Genomic DNA, 26,478 nt, shown 5'->3' on the forward strand with positions numbered 1-26,478 from the left:
AGTTAAGTTAAGTTTATTTACTCCACAATTATACAATTGCACAGAGCACAAAATTAATTTACAATAGACATTGCAACATTTAACATTAGAAATGTATTAAACATTTGCGTATATACAACGCCAATTTTTTAAGAGTTTGGCAATTTGAGTTAAACAAATCATACAACTTTACGTTATTGGGGAATCTCCAATAACGCTCCGGGATATATCTAGCTCTGGATTCCTGGAAGTACGGGCAGACGAGTAAAAAGTGATATTCATCCCCCACCGCCACTAAATCACACTTTTGGCACAGCCTATTGGCACGGGCAATTCCACGCCACCGCCCAACTTCCACCGGTAGCCTGTGAGCTGAGCATCTAAATCTACATAAAGTTAACCGGTCCCTAGGGGTTAATTCAGTTAGATACTTTTCCATTTCGAAACGGCATTTGATTGTTAAATACGTAACAGCCATAGTGGAATCAGTAAGTTTTGCATGCCAGACTTGCATAAACTGATCCTGCAATCTCTGTTTAAGAATCAGACTCAAGTAATTCACGTTTGAAATATTTTGATTTTCCCAAATATATCCGAGCCCATTTCGGGGCAAAATTTTCTTCATAGAATCCATCCAAGAGTTAGCTTGACCATCAATATAGCTATTATAAACACAACTGTAAACCTTTGACGATAATTTATCATCAGTTATTAATTTTGCCCAAAAATTTACAATTCTAAGCTGTACGTAAACTTCGAGAGGAAAACGACCCAGTTCTCCATAGACAAATGAGCTATTAGTAGATTTCTTTAACTTGAGTAAATATTTAAAAAATTTCAGCTGCACGCACTCAAGAACTCGGAGATTTTCGTAACCCCAAATTTCACAACCAAATAATAGAATTGGTAATACCATGCTATCATATAACTTTAAACTAACATCAACGTCGAGTGAATATTCGCTAACCTTTTTTAAAACAGAGAACATAGCCCGCTGTGCTTGGTTTGCTAACGCTTTTCGGCACTGAGCAAAAGACCCGGTATGGGAGAATAGTATACCCAAATACTTATAGTTATATACTAACTCCAACACTCGACCGTTTATATTAAACTCCGGAGGGTTTCGGAGTCTTCGTTTCGAGAATATCATTACTTTTGTTTTTTCGCAATTTATTTGTAACTTCCAATCTTTGCAATAAACATGCAGGTTGTCAATCAATTTCTGAAGACCCTGTGGACTCTCGCTCATAAGTACTGTATCGTCTGCGTACATAAGGATCATCAATTTGACCCATGCATAATAAACTACTATCTCGAAGTTTCTTTTTCGGACTTTTTATTATCATTGTGGGATTCTCTCCTCATCGCGTCAACACGGATATAGTGTTCTACCAATCGTGAATTATTTTTATTTCATTGAAAAAAAAGTCTAGACGTGTAACAAGAAATTGACATCGGATATGATAGTCTTATCTAATAGCTGACATATGCGTGCAACATATTATTGGATATTAGAAAATGAATGCACAATTTACACATTCATTTATTTATCAATTTCATTGATTTTATTGTGCAACTATGTTCATTTACATATTGTAAGGTACACAAATAGGGCGGGTGAATATGAGCCATCGCCACGATATGGTTGCCCTGACTTAGATATTCTCGGAGCTACCCTTTATTGGATTTTGAGGATTTCGTTGATGTCATAGGCCAGGGGTTCCCTGATGTCAATTTGTGGTCGGGTACCAAACATTCTACAACTTTTTAGCCTAGATAGAAGAGAACAGGTAAATGTTTGTATTGCACCTTGCGAAGGTGCGTGCTGCAAACAGTGTAGGGTAGCCTCGTCAATCCACTCCTCTTGAACATGTTACCTCAATCAGTGAATCAGCTGCCGAAAATTAATACCGACCGAGGCCGAAGGCCACCAGGATCCAATCGACCAATAATGACAAAATGACAGTGTGGATCTGGTCGGTAATATGTCCAAATGAGGCTAAAATGTCAATTTTCTTCTGGGATCGATTTTTAAAAGTTATTTCGCTTAATCTTTTAAACCAATTCACGTCCCAGGTACCTCAAATTCGTGTTAAATACCACCAGGGCAAAGTCAATGAAGTGAAGGCTAGACAGGCTCCCAAGAATGCAAGGCACCATCCCTTTGTTGATAAAAACCTGGGTGCAGTTTCACGAACTAGTTTAAGGCTTAAACGGTTAAGTTTGAATTGTTGTCCTCATTGAAGAAATGAAGTAACCAATGGCAATTACACCAAAAATTTGAGTGTAACAAAGTGTCTTTCCTAAATCTGACTAACTGACAGCCTGAAAAAAATTATGTTCGAACGAATAGCCTCTCCGGTTTGAAGGGCATGGGGAAATCTGATGTGGAATTGCGTCATGCGTTGAACTTATGGCAACGCATTAGGAACTGAAATCCGGCAATTTTCAGTGGGTTTTTTCAGGATATGTGGATTTCATGGTATTTTCAACAAGATTGGGTCATTGAATTATCTTACAATGAACTTCATCGATCAAACCTGTTGAAAAGATGCTGAAATCTCCTTAGCAACGGGGGCAAATTTATAACAAATGCGACAATACAGCATTGCACAGGTTCGAATCCTGGAGAATTATGCATACGCTTGTCACAGCAGTCAATTTGAAGCAGTCAGTCTGAGATTTGAATGACTCGTATGGCAGCGTGGACCGGACCAAAATGCATCCCCAGGGCAAAGGAAAAAGAAACTGGGCAGAGCCAGGAATGTTATTAAGGGATCAAACAAATGTTTGGCTGCAATCTGAGTCTCAGAGGAAAATAGGGGTAAAATTGTAGAGCCCTAGTAGATCCCCACCTTTTGTGATTGACGCAATCTAGGCTACTGAATTACAAATCACTGCGCTAGCTTCAGAATATCTCATGGAATCCAATGCAGTGATTTACTTAATGATATCTTCACTAGAAAGTAGATTTTTGGCCTGGTTTTTATCTCACAATCGTGACGATCTTTCAATAGGATCCCATATTGGATTGGAAAATTTAAAGTGAAGATTTGTCTAAAGTAGTTACTGAAACGATGTGAGCGTAATTAGTGCATAAAACTAATCAAACTTTCGTCAACAGTCACTGAGTTTATTAATGCTAGCCAAATAGTCTGATATGTCTGTTGAAATTGACAAGAAATTGTTATTTGCTTCCTCAAATTGAGTGGTTTATGAAACATTGTTTCAGCGAATATTCTTAAAAAATCTTCACTTAGAAGATATCGTGAAGATATCTTAAAATAAACCTACTGAATTGCTGATGACATTTTTATTCTGAAACGGTGATATTTTAATGTAATCAATTGAACCATTTCCGTGCGGATCTGCACTTATACCAAAATGGGTTTTTGAGGAAAAAAATGGGTTTTAACTTTATGTCTTGATATTAATCGTGGCACTATAACACATCATCTAACATGGATATGGGATTACTCCCCACTAAGGGGAGCTATAGTTTATTTTACTATTTATATCAGTTGTACTTATCCTTAACCATTTAATTTTTAGCTCGATGTGACATTTTTAGCCCAATTGGGACTTAAGTTCCAACGGTCTATTGTGTTCACTTTTCGTCCGTCATCCATCCGTCCGTCTGTAGACGGAATCCAGTTATTTTGGGAAGTTTTGAAGACGCTTCAAGGTAATGTCTTTATATTTGGTTTATACATGCATCTACCCTAGACACATCTTCAGCCCAAAAACTGGCCCTATCAGATTCAAGATGGCCGACTGGCAGCCATTGCTGTTCACGAAAATTAGCACTTTTATACATTTTCGAAGATTTTAAGGGAAATTTTGAAGACGCTTTTATCAATTACCTTGATCGTTCGTATATATTTGTATTCCCATCAGCATGAGAAAAATTGGGTTGATCGGACTTAAGATGGCTGTCCTGTGACCTTTTTGTGCCCTAAAATGTCTATTTTGGCCTGAATTCTGAGTCCTGTAGCTTCCTAATGGTTTGCCATTTTTCATTGCAATTTTGATGGGTATTTTTGGGAAAGGCAATAATGATGCATTTGGCACATGTCACATGTTCTATAATTATGGTCAGTTTCAAGTTTATTGGGCTTTGCATATGGTCACCGGGGGCATTGAATAGTAGAATAACTTAATATTTCCATATCATATTGGTAAATAGGCATATTTTGTTACCACAATCAATTACAAAATTGTAGCTGCTGACATGTTCTATGATTGTGGCGAGTTTCAAGGTCATTGGATGGGGCGTTGAATATTGAAAGTGTTAGATTTTTGAGCATCTGAGACCATTTCCCAAGTGGGCATGGTGTCCCTGGATCGCTAGTTTATGATTCTTATGAGATTCTAAAGTCATTGGTTTCTGTGTTTACCAGTGGTGTTTGATAGCGGAAATATTTCGATTGGAACCACCGCATATTTTCTAACCACAATCAATTGCAAAGTTGTAGCTCATGACACGTTCTGTGATTGTGGTGAATTTCATGGTTGCTCATTGCTGTAGTGGTTCAGTTGTCTGTTGAATATTGAAATTGTCAAATTGTGGGGCATTTCTCCAAGTGGGCGGTGTTCCTGGACCGCTAGCTGTGAGGACTGTCATATTACACATCTCCTTTTTTCAGGCAATCAGAGCTGCAGATGAATTATGTCATCCATAAGTTTAAAAACAAATGGCGATTTCTTCGATGATGCCGTTTATAAAGCTATTAGATCTGGTACTTTAGAGCTGTTACTGAAAGATGGGCTTAGCGCTGATTTTGTATTTACATCCGTGGACCTGCTTGTGAGTGAGCCTGTAATTGGAAAAAGTCTTTTACAAATTGCTACCACTGAAGGCAATGTCGACCTGATGAAACTGCTGATAAAATACAATTGCAATATTAATGCCGGCGTTAAAAAAATCACGACAGCAGATGATCAAGTAATTTATCAGTCACATAGAAAGCTTGATGATTTCACTGGTACATGTTTGTATTACGCAATTTGCAGCGCCAATAATGAAGTTGTCCGACTTCTCATAAATGCTGGTGCTGATGTTAATATGAAAGGTGCTTATCAAATATGTGCTCTAACCCATGCTGTCGATAGTGAGTGTATCGATATCATACAAGCCATATTGAGAGTAAAGGATTGTAACGTTGATGCGCAGGACATCTATGGTTTATCACCATTACACATAGCTGCGATCAATGGTCGTGCAGATATTGCATTGTTGTTACTGAAAAAACGGGCTATCGTCAATATCAAACAGTGTCAAGGAGGCACACCTTTATTCATGCTCACCGATTATGGGACGCTGAAAGTCCTCCTAGAATACGGAGCCGATCCGAACCATGCAACAAAAGAAGATGCCAACTGCGGCAGGTTGACCGCCTTGTCATCTGTATTGAGGCGGTGTCGTGACAGTCTAGTGATTGAGAGTCTTGTGTATGCTGGTGCTCAAGTAACCGTCGATTGCGTGGAAGATTCCGGTGATATGCCGCGGATTTTGAAAAATTATCCAGATTTGCTGGCATGGCTGAAAAAACAATATCGTATACCAAGGTCTTTGAAAATCCAATGCGCATTATGTATCCGAAAATGCTTATCAAAAGCCTCTAACGGAGTAGGTTTAGGTATCAACAAAAGAGTTCTTCTCTTGCCTATTCCAAATATTATAAAAGACTTCATTTTGTTGAAGTTTGTTTGAGAATACACAACCCCGTGCTTAACCCTTTAACTGGCAATCGGTCGCTAGCGACCGATTTGAATAGACCAGCTATAGTGAATAGAATAGTCAAGTATTGATTTCATTGAAGCATTCTAACTCATTTTCCTATCAGCAGATGGCGACACCAGACGGCCTACAATGTCTAACAAGGCAGGAAAGTGATATTTCATACATTTGGCATGTAGAAGGGGGTATGGAAACCACGTGTCACGTGGGTCAGATTTCGAAAATTGAGAATATCGTTAGTAGTAATGGCCAATGCACTAAAGACGTTCTCTAGTGAGTTTGGCTGATATTTTGGACATAGTAATGAAAGATTCTGATGATAATTCATATTGGGATAAATCTCATGACAGTTTTTTATTATGGGTGGCCCAAAAATCTGGATGACCTTGGGATCTGTGACCTTGGAGTCAGACCCTGAAGGTAACACCCAAAGTTCGCAAACATGGTATCATTTGAAAGCTTGTGAAAAGAGCTTTCATAAAATACATACAATATGGGGTTATCCCTCATATCTACTGAGTTATTAAATTTTCCCCTTGCAATGTCCAAAATCTCTCATAGGCCGAAAAATACTTGCCAGTTAAAGGGTTAATCCAAATTCTTATCCAACCTCAGGCCCGTGCCAAGCTTTTTTGAGGGGCAGTTCTATTTTTAAGAAAAAGGGCACCTTTTCACCGTAAAAAGGAGCACTTTAAATCATATTGAAAAGGAGCAGATCTTAAATAGCCTTAAAATGCCCAGGTACCTGAATAAATCATTTGAGAATGAATTACTTTTTATTTTCCAAAAGAACATGAAAATTATTCAAATTTCAAAAATCTTGACCCAAATTTTTGACACAAAATTTTAGGGGGTTCATAAGCTAACCCCGAACCCCGCTCTGCACGAGCCTGAACCTGTACATTTTTTATGGTCCATCTAGCAGATATTATGTAAAATATGTTTTTGGATCTCATAATCTGGATGGATTTCATCAGTCCTAACTGGTCCGAATAAAGTCAGGTATTCTATAGTATGATATATGGTAAGGTTGAAGGGTGTGATGACTTGTGTTTGATATCTCTTCACTACCAAAAAGCTGAACGGTAGTTGTTAGATGACACAATTGTTAGAGCGAAGTTCACTTATTATTCCTCGCAATTAATGCTGTGATATTTCATCGGTTGTTAGCCTATATGTATGTGGCAGCGTAATTCGGGACAAAATGTGGGGGTAGTCCATTGGCATACGATAAATCACAGACTCTTTAAGTCCATGGATAAATCTAGTATTGTATGGATTTAACAATATCTTGTGTTTGCACATGTCCCATATGGACAATCTTAATTGTGGGGATAACTGTTAACCCTTTCAGTGCGTGCGTCTACACATCTAAATGATGTGATGGACTTGGCTAGTACACCGCATCACAGTGTATTGATGTTATTAGTAATTCGTTTTATCTCTACTGAAAGATGGCAGCACCTGTCAAAAATCAGTGAAACATCAGCATAACGATACACCGCACTAAGGTGGTGTGCCCTTAACCCTTTCAGTGCATTTACACGGCAGTTTGGTGTATAAATCGGTGATGGGTTTTGCTAGTACACCGCACTGCGGATATAAATAGTAATTAGTTTTTATCTCTATTGAAAGAAAGATGGCAGCACTTGTCAAACATAGTGAAATAGTAATAAATAATGATACACTGCACTGCGGTGTAGACGCACCATAGTGGTATTCCGGTTATTCAACACACTAGGGTGGAATTTTTCAAAATTTTCAAATTATCTCCAACACTATAGGGTATTAATTATTCAGTACTGCAAGGGTTTTAAGTTCACTTGGCGTAGTCATAATTGATAAGGGACCGTTGATTAAGTACGTATGGTAAGACCTCAAGGGCAAAAGCATACGATGGATACAAATATAGGTAGCTATTTACACAAAGCGTACGTACTTAATAAATCAAAGTGCACTAATTTCGACTGTAAATTGTATATAATCTTTCAGTAGCCTGGCTACTCATCTAGGTAGTTGTTCAGCCATGGGTCTGGAACAATATAATGAATTCAATGCCCCTTTTAAAAGGGTGCATCCTAGTAAATCCCTCCAAGCGGTACAAGCTATATGGCATGATAATGAATGTCTCGAATAATAGAATTTATTTATACTATAATTAACAGACCAGTAGAAAACAGGTGTTTGTATTTGTTTTATACTACATGATCAGTCAATGTGGAAAGTAGGTCATAGGCAACATAATACGATGTGCGTATACAAGGTAGGACCTCGAAAAAAGGTACTATTTTTTGCGAACATACTTAATAAATGGACCCTAGTGAATGGATAAAACTGGATCAACGACCTAGTCCTGTATAATAAAATGTCAGTATCCCAGCCCGGTACAAGTATCCTTTTGTAATAGATTTTATTTAAGCCACGATCATGCAAGCGTTTTTGGCCCGTGCCAAATTTGGTCTGGGACAACTGTTGGCACGGGTGCCAAATGGACCTGAATCTGTTTGGCCCACCATTGCATGTGAGAGCGCTCTCTAATTAAGCAGGGGCCAAATTTGGCTCGAGCCTGATCCGTGCCAATTTGGCCCTGGCCAAATCGTCTACTGTGATCGCGGCTATACCATGTATTTTACATTTTATTTACACATACATACCATTATACAGGAATATGTCATTGATACTGATTTTATCCTTTCACTAACAAATGCGACCAAGTTCTTGCAAACGCTTAACTTTGCATACCAAAAACGTCCGACCAGGCCCGATCCAAACACTAGCACGAGACAAATGATTGCATTTGAATTGCTACTGGTACTGGAAACGACCCACTTCGCTTTGCTTAAGCATTGTTTAGTATCGCGTGAATGTTTTGCATGTGAGAGCGCTCTCTAATTAAGCAGGGGCCAAATTTGGCTCGAGCCTGATCCGTGCCAATTTGGCCCGGGCCAAATCGTCTACATGTGATCGTGGCTATACCATGTATTTTACATTTTATTTACACATACATACCATTATACAGGAATATGTCATTGATACTGATTTTATCCTTTCACTAACAAATGCGACCAAGTTCTTGCAAACGCTTAACTTTGCATAAAAGCAAATGATACATTTACAAAGTGTAAATGCCATTAAGTCGCCATTAAGTTAGTAATACAGTCAACCTCGGTTTATCCGTCCCTGTGCTAAGTTAAGTGCTTATTCCATATGAATAAATTTGTCGTTAATTATACGTTATTCCCTTAAAATTGTGTGTGTAATTCATGTAATTAGTACTCCATAATCCTTATTTTTACTTATTCTGTAGAGAAATATGTGGTCCCTATGTAAAACCTTGTGTGTAATGCTGATTAGCTTCATACATTCTTATTACATGTACATTATAAAATGGATTGAAATGTTTGAATTTCTTGCCTAAAATACCCCATTAACAGGGATATGGCAGGCAACCAAACCCTGGAAAGCGAGGATTGATATAATACCAGAATTAATGTACCCCATCTGCCACCCCACGTTTCGTCCTGATCCTAATTGAATCCTACAGTTTAGATCATTGCTGTTTTTATATATTGTTTGTAAGGGTTTCTTATCAGCAGTTTACAGATACTATTAAATTGTAACCATTTTCATTTTGATACATATGTCATTGCTGTTATTAGCCAACTTGGGGCATAGCTACAGCGGGCTATTCCATTCACTTTTCCACAGTCTATTCATTAGAATGGAGCATGCACAAATAGCTCAGCGTCAACAATCGTCGATCCAAGTCTCTGAACTGGATAGGGTTTGCAATACGAATACAGTGGAACCTCATTATAGTGAACTCAGATACGATTCATCAGATATAATGAATATAGAATTTTGTCCCTAGTAATATATAACGAATGATCAGTTACAACGAACATCTTTCCTGGTCCCGTGAAGTTCGTTGTAACCAGGTTCCACTGTAGTTTGTAATTCAAACGTTCGCAAAGCAGCACCATCAATTTCTTCTTTGCATCCTCTGATCGAATACGTAACACATTCACAGTGAACTGTTCCATCTATGAATGAGGCCACACCAAAAGAAAATCCTGTTACTCGAGCCCGACCGACCTGATATTTCGTCATTCCAAATAATTATTATCAGAATAAAACAAAACTGCCTACCGACCCTTTTTCAAAGTTTTGGGTGCAATAACTTTTTCAAAATAGTGGCTGACCGACTACCAAACTCTCCATTCTCGTAAAAAAATTTTTTTAAAATCAAATCGTGATGTCAGCGCTGAGATCATCATCATAAGAATATTTTGTTACATCAGATTTAACAATTTGATTCTGGAAATAGTACAGCCATGCTCAGTCAGACAACTTCGCTTATCAGACATTGATGGCGACCTTGGATTGTGCAATTCCAGGAATTCCGTGAAATATGTTCAAAATAAAGTTTTTTTTATTTTAGTTATTGCACAAACACTTCACCTTCCTTTTATTACTGCGGTCTACTACTAGCTGCTGATCATTTCTAACTAAAAATTTGGTGCTGTAAAAAAGTATTTACATCACCCATTTTCAGAAGTATGTCCGAAATTTTTTTTACTTTCTAAGAAAAAAAATTCCCTACCTACCTACCCATTTTTGGCAATTGCCCACCTGAGAAACAAAATTTCTTTTTGGTGTGGCCTAGAAATAAAATCTTGCCTGCTTCGTGCAGAATTGCCAAATGCCCACTGACTTTGGTGGGCATAGAAGGGGGAGAAACCAGGTATAATTTTTTTAGCCTTTACATGCAGAAAGAGAAGGGGCACACCAAATACGTATCAAATAAATCATTAGACTGTGATATACTGCAACTGATGGAGGTCAATTTCCAGAGACAAACAATATACATGGACAATAAAGCAAAGGTATTTTTTGCACTGCCTTTGGATAAGTTATCAGCGTTAGCTCTCTGGATAATTTGTATTTTCACTTACGGCTGTTGGCTTTCTTAGAGTTAGAAAATAAAAATGGTCCACCTAGTCACCTCAAAACAAACCGGAAAGCTAATTTATCAACTTTTTTTTTAAAGTTGATAAAAGAATTCGCCTGGCCTCGTCACGTTCAGAAAATTCCTGAAGAAAAACAAGAGTATTGCGCAGCCATAGAGATACCTTGTTTCTCAAGTTTCTGAAGTCCAAAATTGACACACTCACCACTGATTTAAATGACCAGGCCAGCTATGAGAAATAATGTATCTTTCTAATCCTAATGTGTCCAAACAGCTCAAAAGAAATAACTCTGTTGTTCTTGTACTTACACGAAATTTGTTTTTATTATACAAATAGCAATCAATAGATCCGGTTTTACTGTTACTAGAGTTTTGTAAACACATCGCCTAGACATCCCCACAATAATCTCTCTTACCCTAGCTCCCTTATCCATGTTTGGCCATCAACATCGCTATTTGTCGAAAATTGCTTTGGAGTTATTTGGTATCACGTCAGTAATTCTCCGAAAATTAATTAATTAATAAGATGTCATTGCTCTATATGAAATAAATTCAGATAACAGCCATGTATATTTTTGGCACAAAGAAGGCCACAAATCAGCCATCTTGGATGGTCTTACTTGATTGATTTCATCCACTGATAACTACATACCGGGTAATGCCCCCTTAAATTCTCATGTGAAATGTTAATGCTCTACATGATAAACATTGACATTAGCAGGCAGAAAAGGATATTTTGGGATCGAAGATGCTTGCTGGTCATCCATCTTGATGGCATTATGACCTAGGTTCATCAACTGATATGTATTCTTACGTTCTCATGTGAAATATCAACACTTAACATAAGACTAATTCAGTTATAGGCCAGCATATACATTCTGGGAATAAATGTGGTTTATCTTCATGCACCTAATTTGAAAATTTATGGATTTTGTCTAAACTGGTTTTATGACAACGTTAACTTCAAGTGATGCATACATCGTAAACCATATTGTCCCTTACATCTTCTAGGGGATACAATAATCATTCATCATGATCTACACATAATCCCATGCGTTTGTCATTCCAAGATATCACACACAGGTTGAACATTTTAGATATTTCAGAATAATGTAAAATTTAAAGGTAGCAAAACCGCCAAGTGAAGCTTCAGTCCCTGAGTGTTGCATTTTCATTTTCTGAAGACCCATCATTTTCAAATCAAGCAAATGAATACTATTAACTCTAGTCTAGTATCTTAAGCCGTTGATTCCGAAAGGGTAACCACTTCGACCGGTATTCAGACTGAAAGTCCATATACATATCTTGTGTCCACTACAAAATCCCTGGACTTCAAAGAAATTTAGGTGTATGAGCCAAATTTCATTAGCTGAGCAATGAACAAGTTTCAAAATGTATCATAGTATTATTCTGGTAAACGGCGTATGGCTTAAAAATCATACTGCATTTCTTTCTTCTTGTTACACATTCCCATCCAACTTGAGTACAAATCCCTAGCACAAGAACAACAGTAGATGGCAAAATTTGTGTATTTTGCCAAAAAAACATTATTTTTGAACTCAGGTTGCTCCATCCTGTTGATCTGCAGTTGGCTCCTCATCAGTTGGTGATTGAATAAACACTTGTTGGGCACCACTTAACTGCCCCATTGGCACCTGAATTGTTTGCATCTGCTAAAAATAAAAATTATGTACATGTTATTAGATTCAGGAACAGATTTGGAACACAATATGGTTGTTGGGCTTTCATTGACAGGAAATAACATGATCACAATTAGTACCACTAAGACACTGAGGGTTGTTTACACAAAAATTAAAAGCACCATACTTCCAATTAAATTCTGGCATGAGTAAGAACAGAGAAATGGGTTAGAAGCACACTTGTGTGTGTTCACTAATGCATTATAAACAAAACTGACATTTCGGCCAAGGGGTATTTAAAGTATTTTTAAGGTATGGGAGCGTTCATAAATTACGTACCTCCATTGGGGGAGGGGGGTTACTGAATTTTGGTACAAAGTGGTACATGGGGGAGGGGGGTCAGCAAAAAAGGTACGTACTTTGAGGGAGGGGGTATTAATGAATCTTGGTACGCACTTTATGTACCAAACTCAAATGAAAATAGCCGTTGGTGTTTTATCGGCTTTTAGTACCGGGTATATAAAATCAATAAACAACAATACTTGCTTAATTCTTTTGTTGCGTCATTTATTTAATATCGGAATTTTGTTCTAAACAAAATGTCGAGGTACCACTTGTAGTAGATTTCAACTGGGATTTCCCCAATACCGGGTACCGGTATCGATCTTTCACGCACTTGTTGGTATATCATTAATGAAATCAGGTATTTATATTTTTTTTAATTTGTGTTCTTTGCATCAATATAATTGGGGGTGGGGGGTGGTCATGGGTGCGATGGTACGTACCTAAGAGGGGGTCACTGAATTTGGTACAAAGGTGGTACAAGGGGGAGGGGGGTCAGAAAAACGGGAGATTTGAGGTACGTAATTTGTGAACGCTCCCTATTTTAATTCTCGTAATGCCAGCTACAAATGCAGTTAGTGAAAGGCCATTTAGTGCTTTGCGAAGAGTCAAGACGTATCTTACATAGGTCATCTATGTCACAATCCAGGAAGAAAGCCACTAAATATTTGGATGGATATATGAAAGCTGTGGGTACTGGAGTGTGTAATGGGTAGTGTAGTGTGATCTGTGTGCATTTTGGTGGCCAGCACACAGATCACATTGTTCATTGGGATTTAGTCCAGGACTCGCGAGATTTTCAACAACACGGAAGTAACGTGTCATAAATGATGACTTGAATTGCATGACTACCTACCACCCCTCATTATTGTTGGAAAATTAAACGTTCCGCACTGACTAAAAATTAGTAATAATAATCAATAACATTTTAGAAATGGCCAGAATTTTAACTTAGGTTCTATCTCATTTTTATTTTACAATTGCGATTGGTATAATTTTTTTTTAAACGGCCGTTAAGGCTTCATGTTTCGTCTGCAATTCACTGCAAATAGTAACGCAACTACGCACATTTCAGTGTTTTTGGCAGCTGTACACTCAATCGGCACCGTTCGTGACTAGCTTCACTGCGGAATTATCATTAATTAACATCGCCATATCACATCATCAACTTATATTGTGCCTTAAAACCCTAACAGCCGAAATAATTGAAATACACACACGATTTCTATCATTGAAAATTGAGAGAATGGCCGAGTTTGTGTTCTGCTGCTTCGCGTAAATCCCGCGGGGTGGCGCCACCGCGCGGAGTGGGGCCGATACGTCAAGACTTATTCATGTGATGATGATACATGTCCACAAAGACTATACTGACAAACTAAACATGATCGATATTGCTGATGAGTTCATGCACAAAATGAGCACTGTTATGGATTATTTGGTGAATTCGTGTAAATATTAATAAGTTTATAATATTAAAGTCATTAATCTTCAAACAAAGCATTGTTTAAAATCAGATCATGGATTTAACAGATTTTCATATAGGCCTAATACATTTACCACCGTAGGATGCTTGGTAAATAATATTTTGGTAAAAAAATTGGGTCCTGCTAAAGTACGAAATTATGAAATATGAAACGAAATTACGAAATATGGAGCGAAATTACGAAATGAAACGAAATTACGAAATACGAAACGAAATTACGAAATGGAAATTTTTTTGCCAGTAGTGCTAAAATACGAACCAAAATACGAAACGAAATGGTCACATTTCAAACACACGCCCATACTATGGTCAAAGCTCGTTATAACGCTACGGGACTAAAAATCTCGGCGGTGCATGTAAATGATCTTTTGAAAGTACCATATTCAGGAATTTATTTTCTTAAACTGGAGGGGTTTAAGAACGTCTACAATTAGTAGAAACTTGTAGGATGTTCTCAAAAACAAATAATGAATACGCTGCGCGAATAACCCGTGAAAATACGATATATACGATTCTCAAGTTCCAGCGTGGTTAGTCCCCGGCCCAGTCGTATCCCGAGCTGACCGTGCAGGTCCTATATATCATGCCCTACCACAAGAAAGTTACATTGTAACAGTCTAAACACTTACACAGACAATATTGTAGCGTATTTTTGATTTATCTGTTGCTGGCATATCGGGCTACGACTTACGCGAGGTATTTTGAATGAAATCAGAAGATTTGGAATTTATAATTGATACGACTTACGTGAATATACGACTTATAAAGTACGAGTTATAAGCATTATTTTATAAGGTTTAAAGAAGAAAAAAATCGGGACCAAAATAATTATACGAGAGATGTGATGATACGACTAATTCGATGACGACTTATGCGGGGTTGACTGTAGCAGAAAGGAAAGGCAAGCGCTTCACACGACACCGAGCTCGTAACCGCGATAGGATTATCCCGTTCTTGGACACGGGCCGACATATCTGAACCTGTCTAGTATCGACCATTTAGCTCAGAAAAAATTAATGTACAGGGTAGATTAGCGGCCGGTCGGGTCAACTTTTAAGCTCCTCAGCAGAGGAGAAACGAGGTATCAATTTTTTAGCCTAAACACTGCAGGATATATTTTAAGGCACACTTCATTTTCTAACCCGTAATTTATTAATCGCTACCTTCCAGTTGTATATGAGCATGCGCAGATCATTCTCCCTGATGGCATCGCTAAACTCAGTTGCGGCATGGAACCCTGCCACTCCTGCCACACTAGACCGGGTGCGCATGTTTAAGCCAGCTCCACGAATCCGCTGCTATTGCGCAAAAAATTACAAAATTTTCGTTTCATATTACATTTTATACTTTAGCAGGACCCGTGAAAAAATGACCATTTCGTTTTGTAGTTTAGCATTTCGTATAGTATTTCGTTTCGTACTTTAGCATTTCGTAATTTCGTTACATATTTCGTTGCATGTTTCTTAATTTCGTAGTTTCGTACTTTAGAAGTACCCAAAAAAATTATTTTTTATGTATTGTAGATGAGCTGAATTGCTGGGAAAACGCATATAAGAACAAAAAAAAAAACCAAAATTTTGTTCTTGATAAGGATGTTTTTAGATATTTTTTTTTAAAATCATAATTTTCCCGAGTAAAATTTGTATTTGTGGGATACTTACGTGGGGCACATTTTAGAAGTTACCTTAGTTTGGGAACTATACCGCTAAACATTTTTTGGACTACCCACTACCGTACGGTGGTGCCGCCACCAGCCACGTCACTCAATTTCTTCCGAAACTCAGCGTTAAGAGCCGAGCGGGGAAGGTGGGCATGAATATCCTATGCCCCACGTAAGTATCCCTCAGAAATACAAATTTTACTCCGGAAAATTATGATATTTCCTTCAGGATACATTATGTAGGGCACATTTTTTAGAAGGATTAGCCAAGCACCAGGCGGTGGGTAAGTCTCCCAAAAAAATGTGTAAAGGCAAAAGCCTAAAAGCACGTTCAGCAAACATAAAAACTCACCTAGCAAATAGCACGAGGACAAAAAAACCTACATATATATATATATATATATATATATATATATCCTCGAAAAAACTCTTCACTAGAAGCGCCCGAAAACCACCCACGAAGCAGCCATAGAAAACACTTAATGACTAGACCAACCACGTGAGTAGGATCGGACCTATCGACAAAAAAAGACCACTCGAATGAGATCAGACAACCAAAGAGTGATGCTGTCGATGAACGCAATAGAGCCACGTGCACCCACGTGAGCACGTTCAACAAACATAAAAATTCACCCAGCATATAGCACGAGGAAAAAAAAACCTATATATATATATATATATATATCCTCGAAAAAACTCTTCAATAGAAGCGCCTGAAAACCACCCACGAAGCAGCCATAGAAAACAAATGACGTGAGTAGGATCGGACCTATCGACAAAAAAAGACCACTCGAATGAGATCAGACAACCAAAGAGTGATGCTGTCGATGAACGCAATTAATAACTTAACCCCCGGGCCAGAAAACTAGCCTGCCCTATGGTTCAGCGCCTCTACCTTCACTCTCAACCAGTCCCGACTGTCGATTTCCGGCGATTAAGTTGAGGTAGGGCGAGGAGTAATAAAAGAAATGGGACTGAAACGATCAGACCAGGCCGGTAAGTCAAAGCATGGATTTCCAACCTCCTAAGCTAGCATAGAAGAGAAGCTAAACTGCTTAATGAGACTCTTGAAGAGGGGCGATACGGATGGGCCACGAGATACTTAAGCACCACCATGACAAGTCCCATTCAGGGACTTCCCGAGGCACCTTCAGTCGAGCAAACGAAAAAGCACTATCGGTTGGAGAATATGGTGCTTGGATAACAGGTCCAGAGTACCTGTTGCCCTAAAAGCATAGGCGATTGCTGCTGGTAACCGTTAAGGTTACGAGCCATCTATAAAGTACAGGGCTGCCAACCCTCCCGAATTATTCGCAATCCTCCCGATTTGCGTGAAGAAATTCCGACGATACGATTGGGTATACAAAATTCCGATTTTTTTTCCCTTTTTCGGCGATGTCAGATTTTCCACCCGCCAGCGCGTTGTAACACAATGTGATGACTTGGTAGAACAGAATTGAATAGGTGGCGAATTTATATGCACGCGCGCGGTGGATGAGTGCGTCGCTATATATACTGTGTACGTGGGTCAGGCGATAAACAGCGCTTACTAGCGCGCGCACGTGTGTGTGTGTGTGTATGAGAGTAGCTGTGTTATTGATTTACGATTATTTCGTAGTAGGAGAGCAGCTTCTTAATTTGTTACAAGAATCAAAATAAAGTTCAATCGTTTTAAAATATGTTGTTTTAAATCATTCTTGTGAAAATATCATGACATGTGGCAAAATGTGATTGTTATTGTCAAATTGCTCCGCATCGTTTCGGAGAAGAATCGGTTTACTGCGGTAATTAGCTCGTTTTCGCAGCGCAATGAGCATTCGGGTTAGATTTCAACGTGTGGAGTAGTTATTTGTGGTTGAAATGTTTCGGTAAGCAATTAATGCTTTGTTAGTTGGAACCTTAATGTTGTCACTCTTGTATTAGTTTGATTAAGTCTTAGTAAGATAATTTAAGATGCTTTTGAGCAGTGCATCTCAAAGAAAGTAAACTTTTAGTTCGCATATTTGGCAGATGGCAGCACCATCGAGTTGCATGTAGATTTAGAGACTTTTTACTGTTTGTATCTTTCAGTTCTGTACGTCTCTCCGGGACAGTATCGTGGAAATGATGCTGGAAATTGATATATTCGCATGACAACTGTATAGTGTTATGTAATTCGTTTGACAATTTATGTTTCTTATGTTCTTATGCCAGTTTATGTTCTTATTTTTTAGTCTATTGTATATTTTTGATAAACACTTGATTTTTATCTTTCATAAAATAATAAAGAAAAAATACATTCTGTAGAATTTGCTGATTTTTTATTTTGCTAATAGATAATTCCATATTTTCATATCCAGCTTTCATATATTACACGTGAAAGGCATTCCTAATTGAAAGCAACATATTCCTACTTGGAAAAGTCACAATTTCTTCGGTTTCGATATATTCCTATTGAAACCTTCAATATTCCTAATTAATCTGCCATTCATCCCTAAATGGAATTTTGAAAGGTTGGCAGCCCTGAAACTATGTACCCTGAATGTATGGTCTAGCTAGGACCAGAGCCAGATCGTACGTAAAGCGCACAACAGGTGGCAGAGAGCTATCAATCTGCATGCCCTGAGTGGACAAATTATGTCGTATATACGCATTACTCCAATCCTGGAAGAATGATAACAGTTCTGAATCAAATCACTGTGAGACTGAACTGACTCTCTTACATCTTATCACCAATGAAAACCGTTGGTAAGATGTGAGTTAAAGTAATGGAGTTAAAGACAATATCATAAAACTGCAGTGATTCACATTTATATGATATCTTTAGTATATACTCAAATAAATCCATAACTTTCCACCTACGAAAGGTAAGAGTGACGCTAAACCTCAAGGGAAGAGGAAAAGAATTCAGTGAGCGAGGTGCCAGTGAGGGTGCACCGATTGTTCACTCGTTGACCACCCGAACCGGCTTAGAGCTTCCACGTGAAAACTTAAATCCTGCCTGTGCTAGGGCACTGGATTTAGTGATGAAGGGGAAAACCCCAGACTGAAAACCCTGCACTCATAGGAGACGCTCATCCACGGTCAACTCAATAGTCGGTTGAGCAATATAAGTGCCAGGTGCCTAAAGAAAACCCCTCTGTGACAGAAGGGAGGGAATGAAGATACACGCCGGAACAGATGCCCAGAAGGCTGAAAAACCGACCCAATCATGCCTGAGCTGGCCCCTAAGGTGTAATCAAAACTATCCAGCAGGACAACGCCGGCTCTAGCTGGCCGAGGACTGCTGTCATTACTTGGCTGGGGTAACATATACGCTAGGATTCCATCTCAGCGGAACGAAAGCGTCTTATCTTCCACGCCATCAGGTCGGAACGGGCACACAGACAGGGGAAAACCCTCGGATTGACACCTCCGTGGAAAAGAAAATTAATTCATTAGGGATGGCCAAGGCCTGACGGGCTGAAGAGCGGCCCTGATATCCTTCATGCCTGCTAGTTTAACTACAGAGATATGAATTCCTTCGAACTTGCACCAGGCGAGAATATCTGCTGTCTGATCAGAGAGAATAACTGACCGAGTGCCTCCTTGATTCCGAAGACAGGACCAGACTGGCTATTGGTGGCTAACCATACATGTCTGTCTATCTGACTCCTGAGAGGAACATCCACCCATCTTGATCCAAGACCGATCCAGTATGAGGCGGACCTCTCCAGGGACTGGATTGCAATCCATGAATGCTGGAACACACGGCAAGTCAGACATTCCCTATGTAGGAGGGACTGAAAATCCAGTTCTCTAATGAGTGTCATATCCTGGACATTACCAATCTAAAAGTAATGTTTTGGGAAAGCCCAGGAAAAGGCTCCCTGCCCTAGGCAACTTGATGCACTACACGGTAGAAAACCTGACAATCAGTTTAACAAATGCGTCGACCAAGCTAAGCATTCGGGCGAGAAAACGTAAGCAGTCTTGAACCCAGAACCAGGCGGGGTTAAACGAACTCTGTTGGATGCTCCCGGCCCCACAAGAGTTAGTTGATACGAGGCCACTGGGCTGACATTTTAAGTGGCAGCTCCAAAAAACCGCACCAAAATGGCGGCGCTAAGGAAGAAATTGAGTGACGTGGCTCGTGACAGCGCCACCGTAGGGTAGTGGGTATTCCAAAAAATGTTTAGCAGTATAGTTCCCAAACTAAGGTAACTTCTAAAATGTGCCCCACGTAATACATCCTGAAGGAAATATTCATCACATCAATATACATCGTTCTGAGCAGATAGTAGGTATATAGTAGGTATTTGCATTGTAGTAGGTGACCTGACTTAAACCCTGCTTTACCGCTATTTACCGCCAAAATCAGGAATCCCCAAGGGTGGCATTAAATCAAGGTATGACTGTACTGTGATTCAACTACTACTAAAATTTCTGAGTGAGATATGGCTTAATCGAGTCACAAGACAGGTACAAAGATGCCCATTCATACCAAGTGACGTAGGCAGCCACATATCAATTCACTTGGTAAAATGAATTTATCTGTACATAGTTTTGATAATTGTTTATTTGCAAATCCTTTTTAAATTATGGTGATAAATACTAGAATACAAAGTTACTGGAACTATTTTTGCATCGTATTTGATCTCATTCATCGGATCTTTCGTTAACTCAATGATGGTAAAAACAGTGTCCTTTGGTTCACAGCAACATACATGTAATGATGTGGATAGTTCTAAAAATGACAATATGACCACTTCAGAATAGGGAGAACTAATTCAAAACCAAAAACTTTAATTTCATTGTTTTGAAAAATTGAATTTGTATTTTAATACACGCAAACTTGCTTAATGCAGATTGGCTTTATCCAGATTTTGGTCTAATCCGGCAATATTTACAGTTCATTGATTTACAAGAAAATGGCTGTTAATCTGGATTTCCTGTCAACCGGATGCATTTTGTGGGTCCCAAATGATCCAAATTAAATGAATTCTACTGTATTGGACTATGCTACTATTTGCATTGTGAATTGTTTGTTCTCCCTGCTTGTTCTTAATTACTTCACACGTGGTCACGTTACTGTTTTCAAGTGACACTGTAGACAATCTAGCAAACGATGCAGTGATATTTCACAACCTTCACATAAATAACATACGTTGTGGCAATATGTCAGGGTATGATAACGTCATCATACTAAACTGTGTCGTTAAACAATGAATTATGATAGAACTCTTTTTCGGATAAAAAAACTTTTTCTCAGAATTAGATTGATAAAGTAGCCATACCTGAGTAAATGTTTGATCGGTAGTTTGTTGGATTTGTCCTTGTTGCGCAGCTGTTTGTATCACTATTGGCTGATTAGTACCTCTACCCTGCATCTGTAGTTGAATTGATTGCAACTGACTGGCATTTAACTGAATCTACAAAACAGACATATTCATTTTTCAATGTGACACATTGTACACCAACAATTGATGATGTATGGCAGTTAAGATTAGAAATTTCCAAATGCCGTGGACAAGAGTCCCCAGAGAAGATCCAAAATCAAAGCCTCTTTAACCAATTTCTGACATTTCGAATTGACTTTACGAAAATCAGAGATTTGGGTCACTTTGATTTCAATTTCACTCAGAGAGCTAGTTTTTCAATTTCTAACCTATACGTAGCCAATGAAACTGTATCAGCGGTGTTCTCTCTGTGAGTGAAACTTCAATGAATGAATGAAGTTTATGTGACAGGCACTACTCTGGTGTAATTTTAATTACGGCATAGACCATATGATAACATTAGAATGCACTTAAAATGGGTCCAAAAATCCTCAAAACATCCCTTTAGGGCTCCACGCCTAAGGTGTTCGTCTTGGCATAGATACAGACTGTTACAATTTTTTTTACCAATAATGACTAACGGACATCTTTTAACCATCATGGAAACCCTGGTACATTTCACTTTTAAGCGCAAAAATCTATTTTTTCTTGGATTTGCAATAAACGTACAAACAGCTGATAAAGATGAAATAATGGTGCACTGTATAGTAAGCATGTTCAACTTATATATACATGGTAATGGGTTTTCCCTATGAGTCACTAGTATATGGCAGAACAATCAATAGTATGTTCTTGCTAATGATGTCACTAGGAAAGCCTATCTAAAGGGTTTTCCAAGCGACGTCATCATTAACAAACAAGGTCAAGCAGCAAATTGTAGAATGGGGAACAATTCATTGAAGGTTTGCTAATTTTCTCCTTTCTGGGGCCTACCACAAGTAGGAGCAGGCTTTTAAACAGGCAGCTACAATAAACACAGCTTTTTGTGGATTTTCATGGGCTTGCTGCTATCACACGGATTGATAACTTGCTTGGGGAGTCGATAACTTTCGTTAGAAACTTTCTTGGGCTCTGATATTTACACACATTTAATGCAGTAATAAAATCTAGGTTCCGTCCGTATATTGGCTATATCAGATTTGTCGTTTTCTTTGTTTTATGATTTTATTTTATCGGTTTTATTATTTTAGCCTTGGTTAAGCGTGCATGATCAGTCTTGAAATTGGTATTTATACGCTGCATAGTGCTGATGCCAATTCAATTCATTCTTTATTGACACAATTAAAAATTCACGATAAAACACTTTCTTTCTTACGTTTTTAAAAATTCTTTTAATTTTCCTTTACTTTCATAGGGTGCTTGCATTAATGGCCATTTTTAAAAAAAATCTTTGTATGAACATTTATACGTTTTCAGTTTATTAAAGTAAAACCGCCTTTCTGTTAGATAAATTCTGAATTCAATTGAATTGGCCGGTTTGACTGGTTCATGTCTCTTCAGAGAGCGATAGTTTGTGGTGGCATTTAACTTCATCCATAGAACTATAGTTCTATGCTTTATCGGATGATCGTAGTGGATTGTCATTTGAAGGAAATGTAACTTATTCTTGCTTTATGTCTATATTATTTAATAAGAAAAATCGTGGCTCTTATCTATTTTCATGTTCGCTTCTCTTCGCCTGAAGTCACTAGAGCAGTCACGTTTTTTCATCATCAGCTGTGGTAAAATCATTTCAGCACAATCTTCTTAAGTAATCTAGCAATTATCAACATATGATAGATTCCAAAAAGACACCACAATATTCAAATAACAACCATCTTAAAGCTTGCACTAACTTGGTCCATGTCTACAATAACCATTCTGATTCCCAGTCCGCGGTGTATGATATTTCATGTAACAATGTAAGACAACACCGATTTCTTAGCTCTTTAAAAAGTTATCAGTTCAATCAATTCTACTACAGAAATACAAAACCACCAAGCCTTTAGTACAAACAATGTCAGCAAGCCCATTTTTAGAATTTCTTTCTTGTTTTTCATGACATGTAGATACAAATGCCAGATTTTATCTCGTGTAGATGACAACAATCCCTACAACAATCTTACTGAAATTTTTCCAATTATTTGCTGGTTACTGTTAAAGGGGAAGTATAATTTATAGTTGTTGGACTTCAATTGTTGAAAACACAATGAATAACAGCAGTAACATGTATCACAGAGAGCTGCACTACGTCATAGCAGAGAAAAGCATAAAAGCATCCGCTATGTGGAGAAAATATATCCATAAAGATTTCAAACACAATAAGATATTGAAATTCTTTTGTTACAGTTCCATTTTTAGACAGACTGACACTTGGAGAAAAGCAGGGAAATAAGCCTACCAATCTAATAATAAAATGTACCCGTTGTCATTAACTCACAGGAATATTTTGTAATTCGCCATTAGGAGTGACTATTTGCTGAAAAACTTGAGCAGTTGATTGTTGTTGCACACTCTGTTGTTGCTGTTGTTGTTGTTGCTGATGTTGTTGTTGCTGTACTGCTGGCGCTTGAATCTGAATCACTTGTGGTGTACCAGTCGTCTCACCATTGCCATTCTGAAAAGAATTAAAACATATAACATAATCAAAATCGCATTGGATGATTCATGTCACTGTGGTATTTCCTCAAGATCCGATACACACAGTTCATATGTTATATCCTATGAGGGTTTGTTTTAGGTTCTTATTCGGCTTGGAAAAGAGCCTTAACAGATCTTAAGTGCCGTAGTGTTGGGAGCGACTAGTATTATTTGCACCATCAACTGTTCAGTTCAACACATTGAATCACTTTATCGCTTTTCTAGTAATCAATAAATGCTCCCCAGTTTACGGTACTGATCACACCGCTTAGCGGGTATGAATGTTTCAATATGCGAAATCAAATAGTTCTAATTTTCACCTATTTTTACTTTGCCGTGTGGAAGTGTGGATTCGTGAAGAGTGTTATTTCATTAGATATCAAGTATCAACCTTTGGTCCTCTAGTTACCTTGATTATTATCATTGGGGCTTTCCACCAACTTACAGAAAATTACAATTTTTGGAACTAAAATTTGTATTTCCGAGTAGTACTTACCCTTTCCTATGGTTTTTGCCAATATTTTCTTAATTTGGATTGATCGCCAATGGTTTTTCTATATGACCCGGCCCTGCGGTATTGCATTTAGCCAGCGGCAAAATCCGCCATCTTTTAATGTCATAGCAGACCCCCAAAAAAAACAGCTATGCGGGGCAGGTGGGCGGGATTCCAACCATAGGAAAGGGTAAGTACTACTCAGAAATACAAATTTTAGTTCCAAAAATTGTAATATTTCCGTCGAGTACTGTTAACCCTTTCCTATGGTTTTTGCTAGACTAGCCTAGCACAAGGATGGTGGGAAAGGTAGATAGAAAAACCACCGCTCAAACGCAAGGTAAGAGGGAAAAAGAGAGCACTTACCCAAGCACGGAATGGAGCACTGTAGCACAGGGAAGACCGGTTGGCCACAGTGAGTCCGTCCAGCTCAGGGCCCCCCCCCCCCGAAATTTTGCGAAATTAATACTTGCAGATATGAGCCCAAACTATGTACAAGGATACACCCCCTGTGATCCTGATAATGCAACATAAATATTCTACACTAAAGGGTCCGATCGGAAAAAACGGACACCTTGAGCCATAACAACAGGACCAAGTGAAGCTAATGAGCCTAACTGGCCTGAAACATCCCGTAAATAAAATGACGTGAATGTCGATGGAGAATTCCAAAAGGCGGCCCGACAGACTTCCTCCAACGGAGCACCAGAAAAGGCTGGGCAGAAAGTAGCCACAGACCTCACTTGATGAGAAACCACTCCCTCCGAGGAAAGATTCTCCTTCAATAAAATGTCCTTGATCAGTGAAGAGACCCATCGGGCCTCTGTGTCCCGTGAAATATCACCCTTCAGGTGATCCAGCAGAGGAATAAATAACCGCTCCCATGAACCCCTCCGTGAAGCAGAGCGATCTAAATAGAAACACAACACCCGTACAGGACATAAAGTCCTGTTTGGAAGGCCCGGTTCCACTCGATGTTTTAGGGCTTCAATTCGCCATTGACGCCCAACTGAGCCTGGTCGTTGGTTCTTTACCAAAAATTCCAAAGCAGGCCGCAGCGAAACAAATTCCTTCGCTGTATGACAATATGACCTTGTCGGACTGAAAGCGCATGAATCTCAGAGCGAAGGGCCGAGCAAGCCAAGAACAGCAAAAATACAGTCTTTTTTGACAAATTCGCAAATGACGCTGCCGAAAGAGGTTCAAATGGAGCCTCCATTAACTTCTTCAAAATTACAGACAGATCCCATGGTGGAACTATCCTTGGTACCCGAGGCCGGGAAATAGAAAACCCTGCAAGAAGCTGGGATATCCGATGATCCCCTGCTACATTTGGCCATCCAGAAGCACGCAATGTATGAGCAATCGCGGAGCGGTAACCTTTAATAGTTATGACCGGCAAACCTTTTACTACAAATAGGTGCAGTAAAAAAATCTGCCAATTGAGCTACAGAGGGTGAGCATGGATCAATTTCCCCTGCAGCACACCAATCCGCAAAATAATTCCATTTGGCATCGTAAATGGTACTTGTTGATGGCCGCTTAGATCCTGCGATAAAGGAGGCAGCCTGTTCTGAAAAGCCTGAAGCTGACAAGGATCGCTGGACAATGGCCAGGCGAGCAGATTTAACCACTGGCTGGATGATGCCGAAAGTTCCCCTGAGACAGAAGCGATGGGAAATTCGGAAGAATCCTGGGGTTGTCGCACAGTAGGTTGAGAAGTAGTAGGAACCATTTCTGAGCTGGCCAACATGGTGCTACCAGAACTATGTTGCAATTGACTGATCTCTCTATTTGATCCAGTAAGCGCAGCAGGACTGGTGTGGGCGGGAACGCATACGCATGCATTCCCGACCAGTCCAGAGAGAAGGCATCGACCCCCCATGCTTCCGCGTCTGGAAACGGGGACACAAACAGAGGACACCTCCAATTGAACCGGGTGGCAAACAGATCCAGCAGCGGATTGCCAAACATGCCCCGAACCCGATTGGCTACTTCTTGGTGGAGAACCCATTCCGTCTCAATACTCTGACCTCGACGAGACAGAGCATCGGCCATCACATTCCTTTTGCCCGCTAAATGTGCCACAGTCAGGGACACGCCCTTTGTCTGGCACCAAGGAAGAATTTTGACCGACAGACCTGTGAGGGTTTCTGAGTGAGTGCCCCCTTGGTTCTGAAGGTAAGCCCTCACTGTTGAATTTTCTGTGGCTAACCAAACCTGGTGGCCCTCCACTCTCCTATGAAAGAACTTCAG

General features: G+C 39.1%; 2 protein-coding genes across 7 annotated transcripts in view; one reads left to right on the forward strand and one right to left on the reverse strand.

Moving 5' to 3' along the window:
* Positions 1-1,703: 1,703 nt before the first annotated feature.
* Positions 1,704-9,987, forward strand: LOC141900371 (uncharacterized). Its single transcript, XM_074787238.1, has 2 exons — positions 1,704-1,769; positions 4,626-9,987. The coding sequence occupies exon 2, from the start codon at positions 4,649-4,651 to the stop codon at positions 5,690-5,692; it is 1,044 nt and encodes a 347-aa protein (XP_074643339.1). The 5' UTR covers positions 1,704-1,769; positions 4,626-4,648; the 3' UTR covers positions 5,693-9,987.
* Positions 9,988-10,963: 976 nt separating this feature from the next.
* The window catches only part of LOC141900032 (nuclear transcription factor Y subunit gamma-like), a 35,784-nt gene continuing 20,269 nt past the window's right edge, over positions 10,964-26,478 (reverse strand). For 5 of the 6 annotated variants that reach the window (XM_074786731.1, XM_074786729.1, XM_074786730.1 and 2 more), the window contains exons 8-10: positions 23,530-23,706; positions 21,069-21,203; positions 10,965-12,361 (exon numbers count right to left, since the gene is read on the reverse strand). In XM_074786731.1, the coding sequence (XP_074642832.1) occupies positions 12,248-12,361; positions 21,069-21,203; positions 23,530-23,706 (426 nt within the window). In that variant the 3' untranslated portion in view covers positions 10,965-12,247. Of the gene's footprint in view, positions 12,362-21,068; positions 21,204-23,529; positions 23,707-26,478 lie in introns of all 6 variants that reach the window. The other variant, XM_074786728.1, reaches the window with a different exon arrangement.

The sequence above is a fragment of the Tubulanus polymorphus genome, chromosome 2 (genome assembly GCF_964204645.1).
Source record: "Tubulanus polymorphus chromosome 2, tnTubPoly1.2, whole genome shotgun sequence".
NCBI lineage: Eukaryota > Metazoa > Nemertea > Palaeonemertea > Tubulaniformes > Tubulanidae > Tubulanus > Tubulanus polymorphus.

What these genes read in the sequence shown, in the direction of transcription:
- LOC141900371 (XM_074787238.1), top strand. Translation starts at nt 4,649, where the DNA reads ATGTCATCCATAAGTTTAAAAACAAATGGCGATTTCTTCGATGATGCC.